Source organism: Capricornis sumatraensis, chromosome 22 (assembly GCF_032405125.1).
Source record: "Capricornis sumatraensis isolate serow.1 chromosome 22, serow.2, whole genome shotgun sequence".
NCBI classification, from domain to species: domain Eukaryota; kingdom Metazoa; phylum Chordata; class Mammalia; order Artiodactyla; family Bovidae; genus Capricornis; species Capricornis sumatraensis.
The window spans coordinates 16870130-16883034 of record NC_091090.1 but is presented as its reverse complement, the minus strand read 5'-3'; the positions used below and the strand labels follow the sequence as shown (position 1 = coordinate 16883034).

The 12905-nt window shown below is 39.2% G+C and overlaps 1 protein-coding gene across 2 annotated transcripts in view; it reads right to left on the bottom strand.

The window, feature by feature from the left end:
* The window catches only part of ZFAND3 (zinc finger AN1-type containing 3), a 318501-nt gene that overhangs the window by 46042 nt on the left and 259554 nt on the right, over nucleotides 1-12905 (bottom strand). The window contains exon 4 of one of the 2 annotated variants that reach the window (XM_068994348.1): nucleotides 6753-6818. The exons of the other annotated variant lie outside the window; for it this stretch is intronic. Within the exon in view, the coding sequence (XP_068850449.1) occupies nucleotides 6753-6818 (66 nt within the window). The remainder of the gene's footprint in view (nucleotides 1-6752; nucleotides 6819-12905) is intronic. 2 annotated transcript variants of the gene reach the window in all.

Sequence of the window (12905 nt, the reverse complement as noted above, 5' to 3'; positions counted from 1 at the left end):
TGCCATGACAGATTTACTGTTTTGATCTTTCTTCAGTGGTTACATTAAATGCTAATAAAAAATGAAAGGTTTATATCTTCCCTAATATTCTCCTGATGGGAACTTGCATATTACATAAGTAGGTCAAATTTCTAATTTTCCATCTCAAATGCTGATACTGCAGACCTGAGGGGAAAAGCTATACCTGAAGGACCAGGAAAATAAAGAAAGAATGCAAAAAGAACTGAATTACACAGTTGAACTCACACTCAAAAGCTACCTTCCCTCCTTTAAAGCTTCGAGAAGTCCTTCCAAGGAGAGTTACCTACAGTGTGTGGCACTGACTGATACAGTTTGCAGTCACTGGCTCAACTCTGGGGTTAAATGCACTGGCTGAACTGTTTCCACGAATACTGACTCTACTAGGAGATAAAGCACACAACCATAGGTATTTCTAAGATTGATAGGGCTGCCTCTGATTTAACACTACCACCCTTTAGCTTCTGGATCAATCTGAAAGATCTCATATAAACCTCTTGGTAATATAAGGACAATGAAACATTTCCCTTTAACTGGCATCTGAACACTGAAGTGGAAAGTGCTTAGCACATCAATCTTAACACCCAGGTGAAAAGGAGTTTCTACTCTTGTCTTTGTAAGAACAAAAAATAATATCACGAGCAGGATGCCTGAGAGAAGTGAGTCAAGAAAAGGTTTTTGTGGAAAAAAGGAAACAATGAACAATACTATGCTATCTAGTCACTGTTGATCACACTGAAGGAGGTGACCCAAAAGCATAAGCATGCTTGAAAAGAAAGGAAAAGAGAGAAGAGAAGAGATGAGACCAGGCGAGGGACAGACTGTTAAGATGAATTAGCATGCCTCTTACAGAGTGGAAAGATGATACTTTCTGGAAACACTTCCCTTGATGTTTAACGGGACAGTTTCTAGTTCCATCTGCTTTCATCTCAGGCAATAATACAGCTCCCTTATGGTCCCACAAATGGTTATTTTACTTGCTATTCTACTAATTATAATCACATTTTTAATATACACACAGCATTTTAAAATTAAACCATCATTTTTTAAGTCTATCAAAAGAATATTATTTACTCAATACACTTGCTGGAAGAAGAGAAAAATGAATACAGACACAGTGGAGCAAAAGTCTGTTGACAGTACCACCTAGTCTGTAAACTTGTCTATTAACTTTTTTCTAATTTTAACTTCAGAAATAAAAGGAAATGAAATGAAAATGAAAAAAGTCACCTAAGAGTGGTAAACTAGGGAAGGAGCCATTTCCCCTTTTTTTATGTGCTACAAAGTCAACCCTGACAAACTCAATCTAGGGCCTAGAGGGAGAGCTGGTTAGTGCCCCACCTGGAAGGAGCAGAAGTTCTTGGGTAGGTCAGTTATGGATCCTGCTGAGGGGAGACTACATTCTCTCAGGAAATTTAAGACAAGGCATGGTTCCAGCTGCCTATTACGGCTTACACTTTAAGGTTAATTAACAGCGAGCACTGACAAATAAAATATAAAATAACATCTCTTTTGCTATAACTCTGCAAATTAAGTCTTAGTTAAAAAAAAAAAAGTTACACAACATGCCTTTAAACGAGATTGTAAGAAAAGGCAACAAACCTCCCTCTTTCCCGACATGTATGCATGCTCAGTGGCTCAGCTGTGTCTGACTCTCTGTGACCCCATGGACTGTAGCCTGCCAGGCTCCCCTGTTCATGGAATTTTCCCAGCAAGAATACTGGAGTGGCTCGCCATTTCCTCTTCCAGAGGATCTTCCCAACCCAGGGATAAAACCCATGTCTCCTGCGCTGGGCAGGTGGATTCTTTACTACTGAGCCACCTGGGAAGCCCTCCTTCCACACAAGACACTTTAAACATAAAAATATGACCTCATGAAGATACTCACCTAAATATCCAAATACAGTCCCCAAAAAGTTGACTCAAGGAGATGACAATAGCTCAGATTACAAATTTTGGTTTAAGGTATAACTTGAGAGAAAAGATGAGGACAAGAGGGACTCTTCAGGTTGTGTGTTGCTAAGAAAAGCACACTTTCCTTCACAATATACTTGTTCTTGGCAGGAATGTTGTGAGAATTAACAAGGGAACATGTGCAAAACATTCTGAGCTCTTAAAAGAAATGTAAGCTCTCTCTAGTAATCTGAAGGTGTGATCTACTTTAACTCTCACATTCTAACCAAAAGCAACCTGGGACTCAGAAGCACTTTTCAACTTTGCTGACTGCAGACATGCCAGAGTGCTTACAAAGTTGCACACACCCTCATTAATTTTTCTCTCTTAAATACCAAAACCATCGTAGTGACACTATTCCTTTCCACTTAAAGATTACTGAGTTTAACTGTCACTCGCGGTATGTGACTAAAAGCCAACATCTAAAGAAAAGCCCTTCCCATCAAGTTCACAAACACGAACTGAACTTTCACTTGCCGCGACTGCTGCCTTGTGCAATCTGCTTCTCAGACTCACAGTTACCAGAGAACAATTTCTTAAAGGGTCCCCTAACCTCTCTCACTTGATGGCTATAAACTCACCACTCTGCACTGCCATCCACCCCTCTAAATTGCAATACCCTCTGATCAAACAGTAGTCATCTGAGATACACTTATCAACCACTCACACTACATTCGGGCCTTGGCTTAATAATGAGTGTAATGCTAATCTTTAGACTTAATTTTTGAAGTACTAAAAAGAAAATGATCTGTGTACTGAAGAAGTCACAAACCTTTTTAAAGTGCATATTACCATCTAAGATAGGGGTTTCCCCAGTGACTCAGTGGTAAAAAATCCTCCTGCAATGCAGGAGACGCAAGAGATGCGGGTTTGATCCCTGGGCTGGGAGGATCCCCTGGAGAAGGCAATGGCAACCCTCCCCCCCCCCCCCCCCCCCCCCCAGTATTCCTCCCTGGAGAATCCCATGGACAGAGGAGCCTGGTGGGCTACAGTCCATAGGGTTGCAAAGAGTCAGACAAGACTGAAGTGACTGAGCACGCACACTGCCTAAGATACTTGGCCATGTGTCTTTAATGTATTTGTATGTGGGCTTCCCAGGTGGGACTAGTGGTAAAGAACCCCTCTGCCAACACAGGAGAGGTAAGAAACCTGGGTTCCATCCCTGTGTCAGGAAGATCCCCTGGAGGAGGGCATGGCAACCCACTCCAGCATTCAGAGCCTAGAACATCCCATGGACAGAGGAGCCTGATGGGCTACAGTCCAGAGGGTCACCAAGAGTCAGACACGACTGAAGCGACTTAGCACACACATTTGTATGTGTATTTGTTGATTTTAAACTGTTCATATGGGCTAATATATCATTATGAAACTAATCTGCAAAACAAAAATTTTAAAAGGCTGAGATAAATAGCTTTTATGATTTTTCTACCCACACCGTACATACTGTACCTTATTTGCCCGTCTTCAGAGACCACTGACTTAAAGAACTTTATTCTAGGGGACTTTTCCAGTAGTCCAGTAGTTAAGAATCCCTGAATCCACCATGCATTGCAGGAGATGCAGGTTCCATCCCTGGTTAGGGAACTAAAATCCCAAATGCCACAGGGCAATTGAGCCTGCATACCTCAAAGAACTTTATATATATATGTTATATATACATATATATATATGTTATATATACATATATATATGTTATATATACATATATATTCAATATATACATATATATTCAATATATATATTCAAAATATACATATATATTCAAATATATATATATATATATTCAAAAAGAACTTTATAGCCAAGGATCCTTTTTGTAGCATACATCATTATTAAGGAGGCTGCTTTAGTGCAAACTTATATGGATAGCCTGGCTAGGAGGGGATCAGTAACATCTAATTCAGAAGGTTTACTCTATGGCTCCTAAGAAATGACACCACAGTAATTATTTACTATCATCTGTGCCTGAAGCCCTGTGCTCTGGGAGCTGCAGTCACTTGTGCTGGAAGCACCAGAGCAAGTGTTAGAGGCATGGGTCCTATTCTTGAAAACTCTAGCCATTAAGAATACAGGAACATTCCAGCAATGTAACACTAACAAGTATTGTATTTATAAGAAAATGCTCAGAACCCTCACTATGGTCAACCCACTGATTCCGGGACAGACAAAAAGACGGAGACAAAGACAACTGGCCTGTGGTTCTCAAAGCAAAACATTTAATTTACTCCTTAAAATCAGAAAGCTCTGTCCTCTAGAGTCAGGGCCATTATTTCAGGCTGAGACAGCAGGCCAGCTTGAGGAGCCTGAGGGGGCACAGACCGGCTACTTGAGAAGAGCTACAGCAAGATGAACTTGATGACCTTTAAGTCTTCAGTCAGAAATCTCAACTTTCCTTCTGGCTTTTTAGGAGATGACCTGCACATTGCATTAATTTCCTTCCAAGCCAGAAATTCTCAATCTTCTTCTAGTTAACAGAGATGTGTTTACCTACAGGAAGACTTGGAAATGTGTGATTGAGAGCTGTGTCTCACTTACCATTTCATGTAAGGAGATCTAAAAACATTACCTTCAGTTCCTACTGCAATACTGACAGGCAATAAGGAATGTGATCAGTGTAAAATCAATTAATGATACTAGGTATGGCAATGCATTCTGGTATTGATACTTCTAACTCCTTTCTGCCTAAAACACCTATTGATTGCTATCAACACTATCTAATGACTGGCCACTGTATACACATAATCTTCAATGGTTAAGACTAAAATACAAGAGCAGCTACCATTACTGAAGATCTACTATGCGAGCTTTATGTGTATCATTTCTTTTCTTTCTTCAACTTAGGAGACTTATCATCTCATTTTACAAATGATAAACAAATGTTGAGAGGTTACTTAAAATCGCATTTTGAGAGAGCCAGGCCAGGATTTGCAACAAGATCTGCTCTAGAATTCTGTTTTAAAAACTATGTCACTACATGTTATAAGTTCCAAATCTATGTTTCTCTTTCTCCACATTTTATTCAATGATATGTTCTATACTGTCTGGTTAAGAGCATAATTACAATAAAATATGATAAGCAATAATATTTTTGTATTGAAAAGCAGGCTTCAGGATCTACAGCATGTAGTCAAGTTCTAACTCTATTACTTACCAGCAATATTACCCCAGGAAATATATTTAAATTTCTGAGTGCCTGTCTTTGTTAACTGTAAAAGAGGAATAACCATCATGTAGAATTGTTATGAAGATTAAATATGCATGCATGTAAAGAATATTGATGGTGCCTGGTAATGCAGTTAGCATGCACTAAATGGTATTATTTTTAGATACATAAAATAGTATGACAACAGAAAGGATAAAACAGATCTGCTAAGAAGATGAAGGACACGAGTCCATGACCTTCAGGAAGGGCTCCTAGTAGTTTCAGTGTCTAAGCTGAGCACGCAGTCCCTTCCCTAAATCCTCAAGAAGACCCAACAGGCTCGAGACTCATTCCTGGATGTGACTTGAACACCTTGGTAGTGCGAACAGTAAGCCCTGGCCTGAGGGCAAGACTGGAAGGGAAAAACAAAGACCAAAGTACACTGTGTGTGTGAAACACTGGACCTGAAATCAAAGGGCTCTGCGTGTTTTTCAGGCTTCTGGCTGGGGTCTATATGAAGATGGTGCTCAACTGCCCGCTGGTCAAAGCAGGACAGTCGCTCTCACCCCAGGCAACAGTTCTATTCTGTGTCAATCAGGAACTACCCAGCAGAGCTTGGGGACTGGATACAGGAAGGATGGAGCAGGTCAGGACTATCTCACACAGCCCTGGCGCAAACTGGTGACTGGGAACAAGAGAATAAAATTAAGTTCTTCAGCATGCAATGCCTAGACTGAACGCCTCTGCCAAGCACAGACAGGCCTGCCTGAGGTTTTAACATCAAAGTCATGAGCATTTAAAGGAGCTGGGGTTTCAGGGTAAGTCTGTACACACAGATGGTTTGTGCTATTTCCACCAGGGAGTTAAAAGGACTTTTAAAGTTATGAAAAATACTCTGACTTCGACCTTTAGAGAAACAATATGATTATTTTGACTCTTTCAAATATAATCCTTAAGATACTTTAAATAGCAAGCAGCATTACTTAAAAAGGCAAATACTGCTGAAAATAAATTAAGCTACAGGGTAAGGGAACAACAGGCCTTTTGAGCACTCTTTAGAGAGCTACAAGATTCATGACTTCATGCTTAATAAAAATGTCACAGATGCAGAAAGATCTCTGGGATATTCCACGGTATCTGAAAAGAATGATTTCAGTACACACCATGGCTTTAACATGAATGAAAGGAAATAAATTTTCTAAAACTAGTAGGATACTATACTAGTCAGTTAAGCTGACTACCTGTACGTCATTTACCCTTCAGTCACATTATTTATTTTTTTTTTTTAGTAGGCCCACGACTTACACGAATTAGCCACAAGCTATACTAGGCATTGATTTGCATTTTCTGCATGCTTTAGATCCTAATAACATCCTTCAGACATTAGGAAGTAGGTACATTTTGATGTCCACCTTCTTGGTTCTAGCTGCCAGCATTAATTCAGCCAATTTGACCTCCAAGAGCACCACTCTGACCTCGGCTCACACTCCACTCCCAATACTAAGCACATAATACATCACTTCACAAATGATGGAAGAAATCAGAGAGTACTCTGGCAAGGACACCACATTAAAACCAGTAGCTAATGCCTGTGAATAATTCCAGTAAGAATGGATCCAGGTAAGAACGATGTACGTACCTGTACCACAGGATCTTTTGGTTGGTGTGATTAACGAGACATGAGCTGTATCTGTGCATGGCCCACCTAGAAACAGAAAGGCAGGCACAAGAGTCAGTTCATATCCTCTGCATACCCAGAAGGGCTGTCCTGGATAAAGAGAAACCTAAAATGGAAGGGATCAGCCTGTAAGCATGCATAAAGAGGAACAGTAGGAACAGATGAAGACGGTGATGGTGGTGATGGGTTAATTTTTAGTTCAGCAATTCAGTCTAATGGTCTATATTCTTTCTATATTGTAACATCATTTTCATTTAAAATTAAAAAAAAACACATCTCACATAACGTTATGATATTAACGTACAAAATTTTAACTAGAATTCTGATCTGGGTAAATTACCTGTAAGTTTGGGGAGATGAATTTTCCACACAGCAATAAGCAGGAGTCTCCTTCTTAGGTTTATCTCAGTGGTCACCCCACCTTTGAATTTACTGCAAAACTGGCCTTATTTAAAGCATGTGGGGAACCTCCCTAAAGCAGAAACTACTTATCAGAAAAAATAAGGATCATTTTAATATTTAAAGACAGCACTGCTAACCAAGAAAGAATATCTAGTTTAATTATAAAAATATGACACAAAGAGGGCCTTCATGGAATTTTCACGGCCCAGGGAGCTGATGGATAGGTATAATTCAAGAGTATGAGAGACACAGTCAGTCAGTGGGTGAAGACTTGAAATGCAATCATTTCATTCTACAGAATCAGGACCACAAACAAATTCTTAAGCTGATATTGATATATACTCCAACACCCTACCTTCTGAAACAGGAAGTTACCTTACAAACTTGAAGACCAGAGGTTTTTGACACGCACAGGGTGGGGCAATAGTGATGACCATTAAGGAATGGGACACACAAGCAAATGTTACACAGATATTTTGAAAAGTCTCTCCAGGTGACCAGAATGAAGGAAAACATGATTATTTAGCATAACTGCTTATCACCTATGGGGCTTCCCTGATGGCTCAGTGGTAAAGAATCCAGCTGCCAATGCAGGAGATGTGGGTTCAACCCCTGGGTCAGGAAGATCTCCTGGAGAAGGAAATAGCAACCCATTGCCGTATTCTTCCCTGGAAAATTCCATGGACAGAGGAGCCTGGCAGGCTACAGTTCTTGTGGTCACAAAGAATCGGACATGATTTAGCAACTAAACAACAATATGTCATCTATGACCAGACTTCCTATCACTGAAGTTACTCATCAAAAAAGAAGGAAATGAAAGAGCTCAGAGTTTGTGCCACCAAGATCCATGGATTTAGGATCCTAGATATCCCATCAAAGAAGCTCATCATTACTCTACTCTTTCCTATACCAAGGCCCAAAACAGCAGCAAACTTTAGTGGGTGTAAGGAGACACAGAGAGAAAACAGTAAAAGGTGGAAAAATCAAGTAAGCATGTTGTTAATGTCAAAGAGCACCGAGCAAATATCTTGATGTGTCAGCACAGGTTACTCTCATGCTCGAGGGCTTTTAATCTTGTTAGAAAGACAAAACTTGTGCACTTGTACAAAGAATAATACATGACAGCAATAAAGAGCTAGATGCAAAATGATCAAGTGCCAAAGAATATGGAACAACTAATAAATGCTAAATGTAATCAGGAAGAAGGATTATTCATCATTGGCCAGCATTACCTGGAAATACTTCTCAAGGATTTGAAAATGAGGCAAGAATAAATTAAAAGTTACAAAGACCAAAAGAAGAGGGCAAGAAAAACTGACAAGTTTTCGACAAATGTCACATTCAGCAGAGAAAGCTTAACATACTGAAATCCCAGAGGTCTAAATGAGCACGAGTGATACGAAAATAAGCAACACGGAGAGACAGTGATTGCAAGGAAAACTAATACAGACCCCACATCCTCAAAACCCATTGGGTACTAGCTCTGTAGCTCTGTAAAATGTTATAGCTTCTGTTCCCAGGTGTGATTTTTTTTTTTGGCTTTTGTTTTTGTTCTTTTGTTAAATGAATAATTCTTATTTCAGGAAAAAAAAGCAGTTAAGTCCTACAACTACTCTTTTTTTTTGGTCAGCTGTTTATTTTTTAAAATAAATTTATTTATTTTAATTGGAGGCTAATTACAATATTGTAGTGGTTTTGCCATACACTGACATGAATCCACCACAGGTGTACATGTGTTCCCCATCCTGAACCTCTCTCCCACCTCCCTCCCCATCCCATCCCTCTGGGTCATCCCAGTGCACCAGCCCCAAGCACCGTCTCATGCATCGAACCTGGACTGGCAGTCCGTTTCACATATGATATTATACATGTTTCAATGCCATTCTCCCAAATCATCCCACCCTCACCCTCTCCCAGAGAGTCCAAAAAACTATTCTATACATCTGTGTCTCTTTTGCTATCTAGCATATAGGATTATCATTACCATCTTTCTAAATTCCATATATATGTGTTAGTATACTGCACTGGTGTTTTCCTTTCTGGCTTAATTCACTCTGTTGAATAGGCTCCAGTCTCATCCATCTCATTAGAACTGATTCAAATGTATTCTTTTTAATGGCTGAGTAATACTCCATGGTGTATATGTACCACAGCTTTCTTATCCATTCATCTGCTGATGGACATCTAGGTTGCTTCCATGTCCTGGCTATTATAAACAGTGCTGTGATGAACATTGGGATACACGTGTCTCTTTCAATTCTGGTTTCCTCGGTGTGTATGCCCAGCAGAGGGATTGCTGGGTCATAAAGCAGTTCTATTTCCAGCTTTTAAAGGAATCTCCACACCGTTCTCCACAGTGGCTGTACTAGTTTGCATTCCCACAAACAGTGTAAGAGGGTTCCTTTTTCTCCACACCCTCTCCAGCATTTATTGTTTGTAGACTTTTGGATAGCAGCCACTCTGACTGGCATGAAATGGTACCTCATTGTGGTTTTGATTTGCATTTCTCTGATAATGAGTGATGTTGAGCATCTTTTCATGTGTTTGTTAGCCATCTGTATGTCTTCTTCGGAGAAATGTCTGTTTAGTTCTTTTGCCCATTTTTTGATTGGGTCATTTATTTTTCTGGAATTGAGCTGCAGGAGTTGCTTGTATAATTTTTAGATTAATTCTTTGTCAGTTGCTTCGTTTGCTGTTATTTTCTCCCATTCTGAAGGCTGTCTTTTCACCTTGCTTATAGTTTCCTTCGTTTTGCAAAAGCTTTAAAGTTTAATTAGGTCCCACTTGTTTATTTTTGCTTTTATTTCCAGTATTCTGGGAGGTGGGTCATAGAGGATCCTGCTGTGATTTATGTCAGGTTTATTTATGTTTTGCCTATGTTTTCCTCTAGGAGTTTTATAGTTTCTGGTCTTACATTTAGATCTTTAATCCATTTTGAGTTTATTTTTGTGTATGGTGTTAGAAAATGTTCTAGTTTCATACTTTTACAAGTGGTTGACCAGTTTTCCCAGCACCACTTGTTAAAGAGATCATCTTTACTAAATTGTATATTCTTGCCTCCTTTGTCAAAGATAAGGTGTCCATAGGTGCATGGATTTATCTCTGGGCTAGTCTGTTCCATTGATCTATATTTCTGTCTTTGTGCCAGTACCATAACTGTCTTGATGACTGTAGCTTTGTAGTATAGGCTGAAGTCAGACAGGTTGATTCCTCCTGTTCCATTCTTCTTTCTCAAAATTGCTTTGGCTATTTGAGGTTTTTTGTATTTCCATACAAATTGTGAAATTATTTGTTCTAGTTCTGTGAAAAATACCATTGGTAGCTTGATAGGGATTGCATTGAATCTATAGATTGCTTTGGGGTAATATACTCATTTTCACTATATTGATTCTTCCGATCCATGAACATGGTATATTTCTCCATCTATTAGTGTCCTCTTTGATTTCTTTCATCAGTGTTTTATAGTTTTCTATATATAGGTCTTTTGTTTCTTTAGGTAGATATATTCCTAAGTATTTTATTCTTTTCATTGCAATGGTGAATGGAACTGTTTCCTTAATTTGTCTGCTTTCTCGTTGATAGTGTATAGGAATGCAAGGGATTTCTGTGTGTTGATTTTATATACTGCAACTTTACTATATTCATTGATTACCGCTAGTAATTTTCTGGTGGAGTCTTTAGGGTTTTCTATGTAGAGGATAATGTCATCTGCAAATAGTGAGCGTTTTACTTCTTCTTTTCCAATCTGGATTCCTTTTATTTCTTTTTCTGCTCTGACTGCTATGGCCAAAATTTTCAGAACTATGTTGAATAGTAGTGGTGAGAGTGGGCACTTTTGTCTTCTTCCTGACTTGAGGGGAAATGCTTTCAGTTTTTCACCACTGAGGATAATGTTTGCTGTGGGTTTGCCATATATAGCTTTTATTATGCTGAGGTATGTTCCTTCTATTCCTGCTTTCTGGGGGGTTTTTATCATAGATGGATGTTTAATTTTGTCAAAGGCTTTCTCTGCATCTATTGAGATAACCATATGGTTTTAATCTTTCAATTTGTTAATGTGGTATATTACATTGATTGATTTGCAGATATTGAATTATCCTTGCATCCCTGGGATAAAGCCCACTTGGTCATGATGTATGATCTTTTTAATATGTTGTTCGATTCTGTTTGCTAGAAGTTTGTTAAGGTTTTTTGCATCTATGTTCATCAGTGATGTTGGCCTGTAGTTTTCTTGTTTTGTGGCATCTTTGATTTTGGTATTAGGGTGATGGTGGCCTCAGAGAATGAGTCTGGAAGTTTACCTTCCTCTGGAATTTTCTGGAAGAGTTTGAGTAAGATAGGTGTTAGTGCTTCTCTAAATTTTTGGTAGAATTCAACTGTGAAGCCGTCTGGTCCTGGGCTTTTGTTTGCTGGAAGATTTCTGATTACAGTTTCAATCTCTGTGCTTGTGATGGGTCTGTTAAAATTTTCTATTTCTTCCTGGTTCAGTTTTGGAAAGTTGTACTTTTCTAAGAATTTGTTCATTTTGTCCAAGTTGTCCATTTTACTGGCATATAGTTGCTGATAGTAGTCTCATGATCCTTGGTATTTCTGTGTTGTCTGTTGTGATTTCTCCATTTTCATTTCTAATTTTGTTGATCTGATTCTTCTCCCTTTGTTTCTTGATGAGTCTGGCTAATGGTTTGTCAATTTTATTCATCTTCTAAAACAACTAGCTTTTAGTTTTGTTGATTTTTGCTATGGTCTCTTTTGTTTCTTTTGCATTTATTTCTGCCCTAATTTTAAAGATTTCTTTCCTTCTACTAACCCTGGGGTTCTTAATTTCTTCCCTTTCTAGTTGCTTTAGGTGTAGAGTTAGGTTATTTATTTCACTCTTTTCTTGTTTCTTGAGCTAAGCCTATACTGCTATGAACCTTCCCCTTAGCACTGCTTTTACAGTGTCCCATAGCTTTTGGGTTGTCTATAACTAATCTTTACTTAGTAACCCCAGGTAAGTGATCCTTAGGGTTTTTTTTTACAAAAACATGGGGATAATAAAATTGCTTATAAACCACAAAGTTAATGAGGTCATCTATACAAAAAAGACTTCACAAACCATAAAGCTTTATGTTATATATCTTCACTGTCTCTGCCATGAGGTTTTATGAACCCAAGGGTCAAGACTCACTTTGTCATTTACTCTTAGGTCATGACTATATTTGGAGAAGGCAATGGCACCCCACTCCAGTACTCTTGCCTGGAAAATCCCATGGATGGAGGAGCCTGGTAGGTTGCAGTCCATGGTGTCGCTGAGAGTTGGACACGACTCAGTGACTTCACTTTCACTTTTCACTTTCAGGCACTGGAGAAGGAAACAGCAACCCACTCCAGTGTTCTTGCCTGAAGAATCCCAGGGACGAGGGAGCCTATGGGCTGCCATCTATGGGGTCGCAGAGAGTTGGACATGACTGAAGCGACTCAGCAGCAGCAGCAGCATGACTATATTGGAGAAGGAAAAAGTAACCCACTCTGGTATTCTTGCCTGGAGAATCCCATGGACAGAGGAGCCTAGTGGGCTACAGTCCATGGGGCCGCAAAGAGTCAGACATGACTGAAGTGACTTAGCAGCATGACTGTATGGACAAAGGGCACTTAATAGTGTTCAGTAAGTGACCAATGCATGTGACTTGATCGAATCAGGAGAGAAGTATACATTTTTTAAAAACTTTTTAT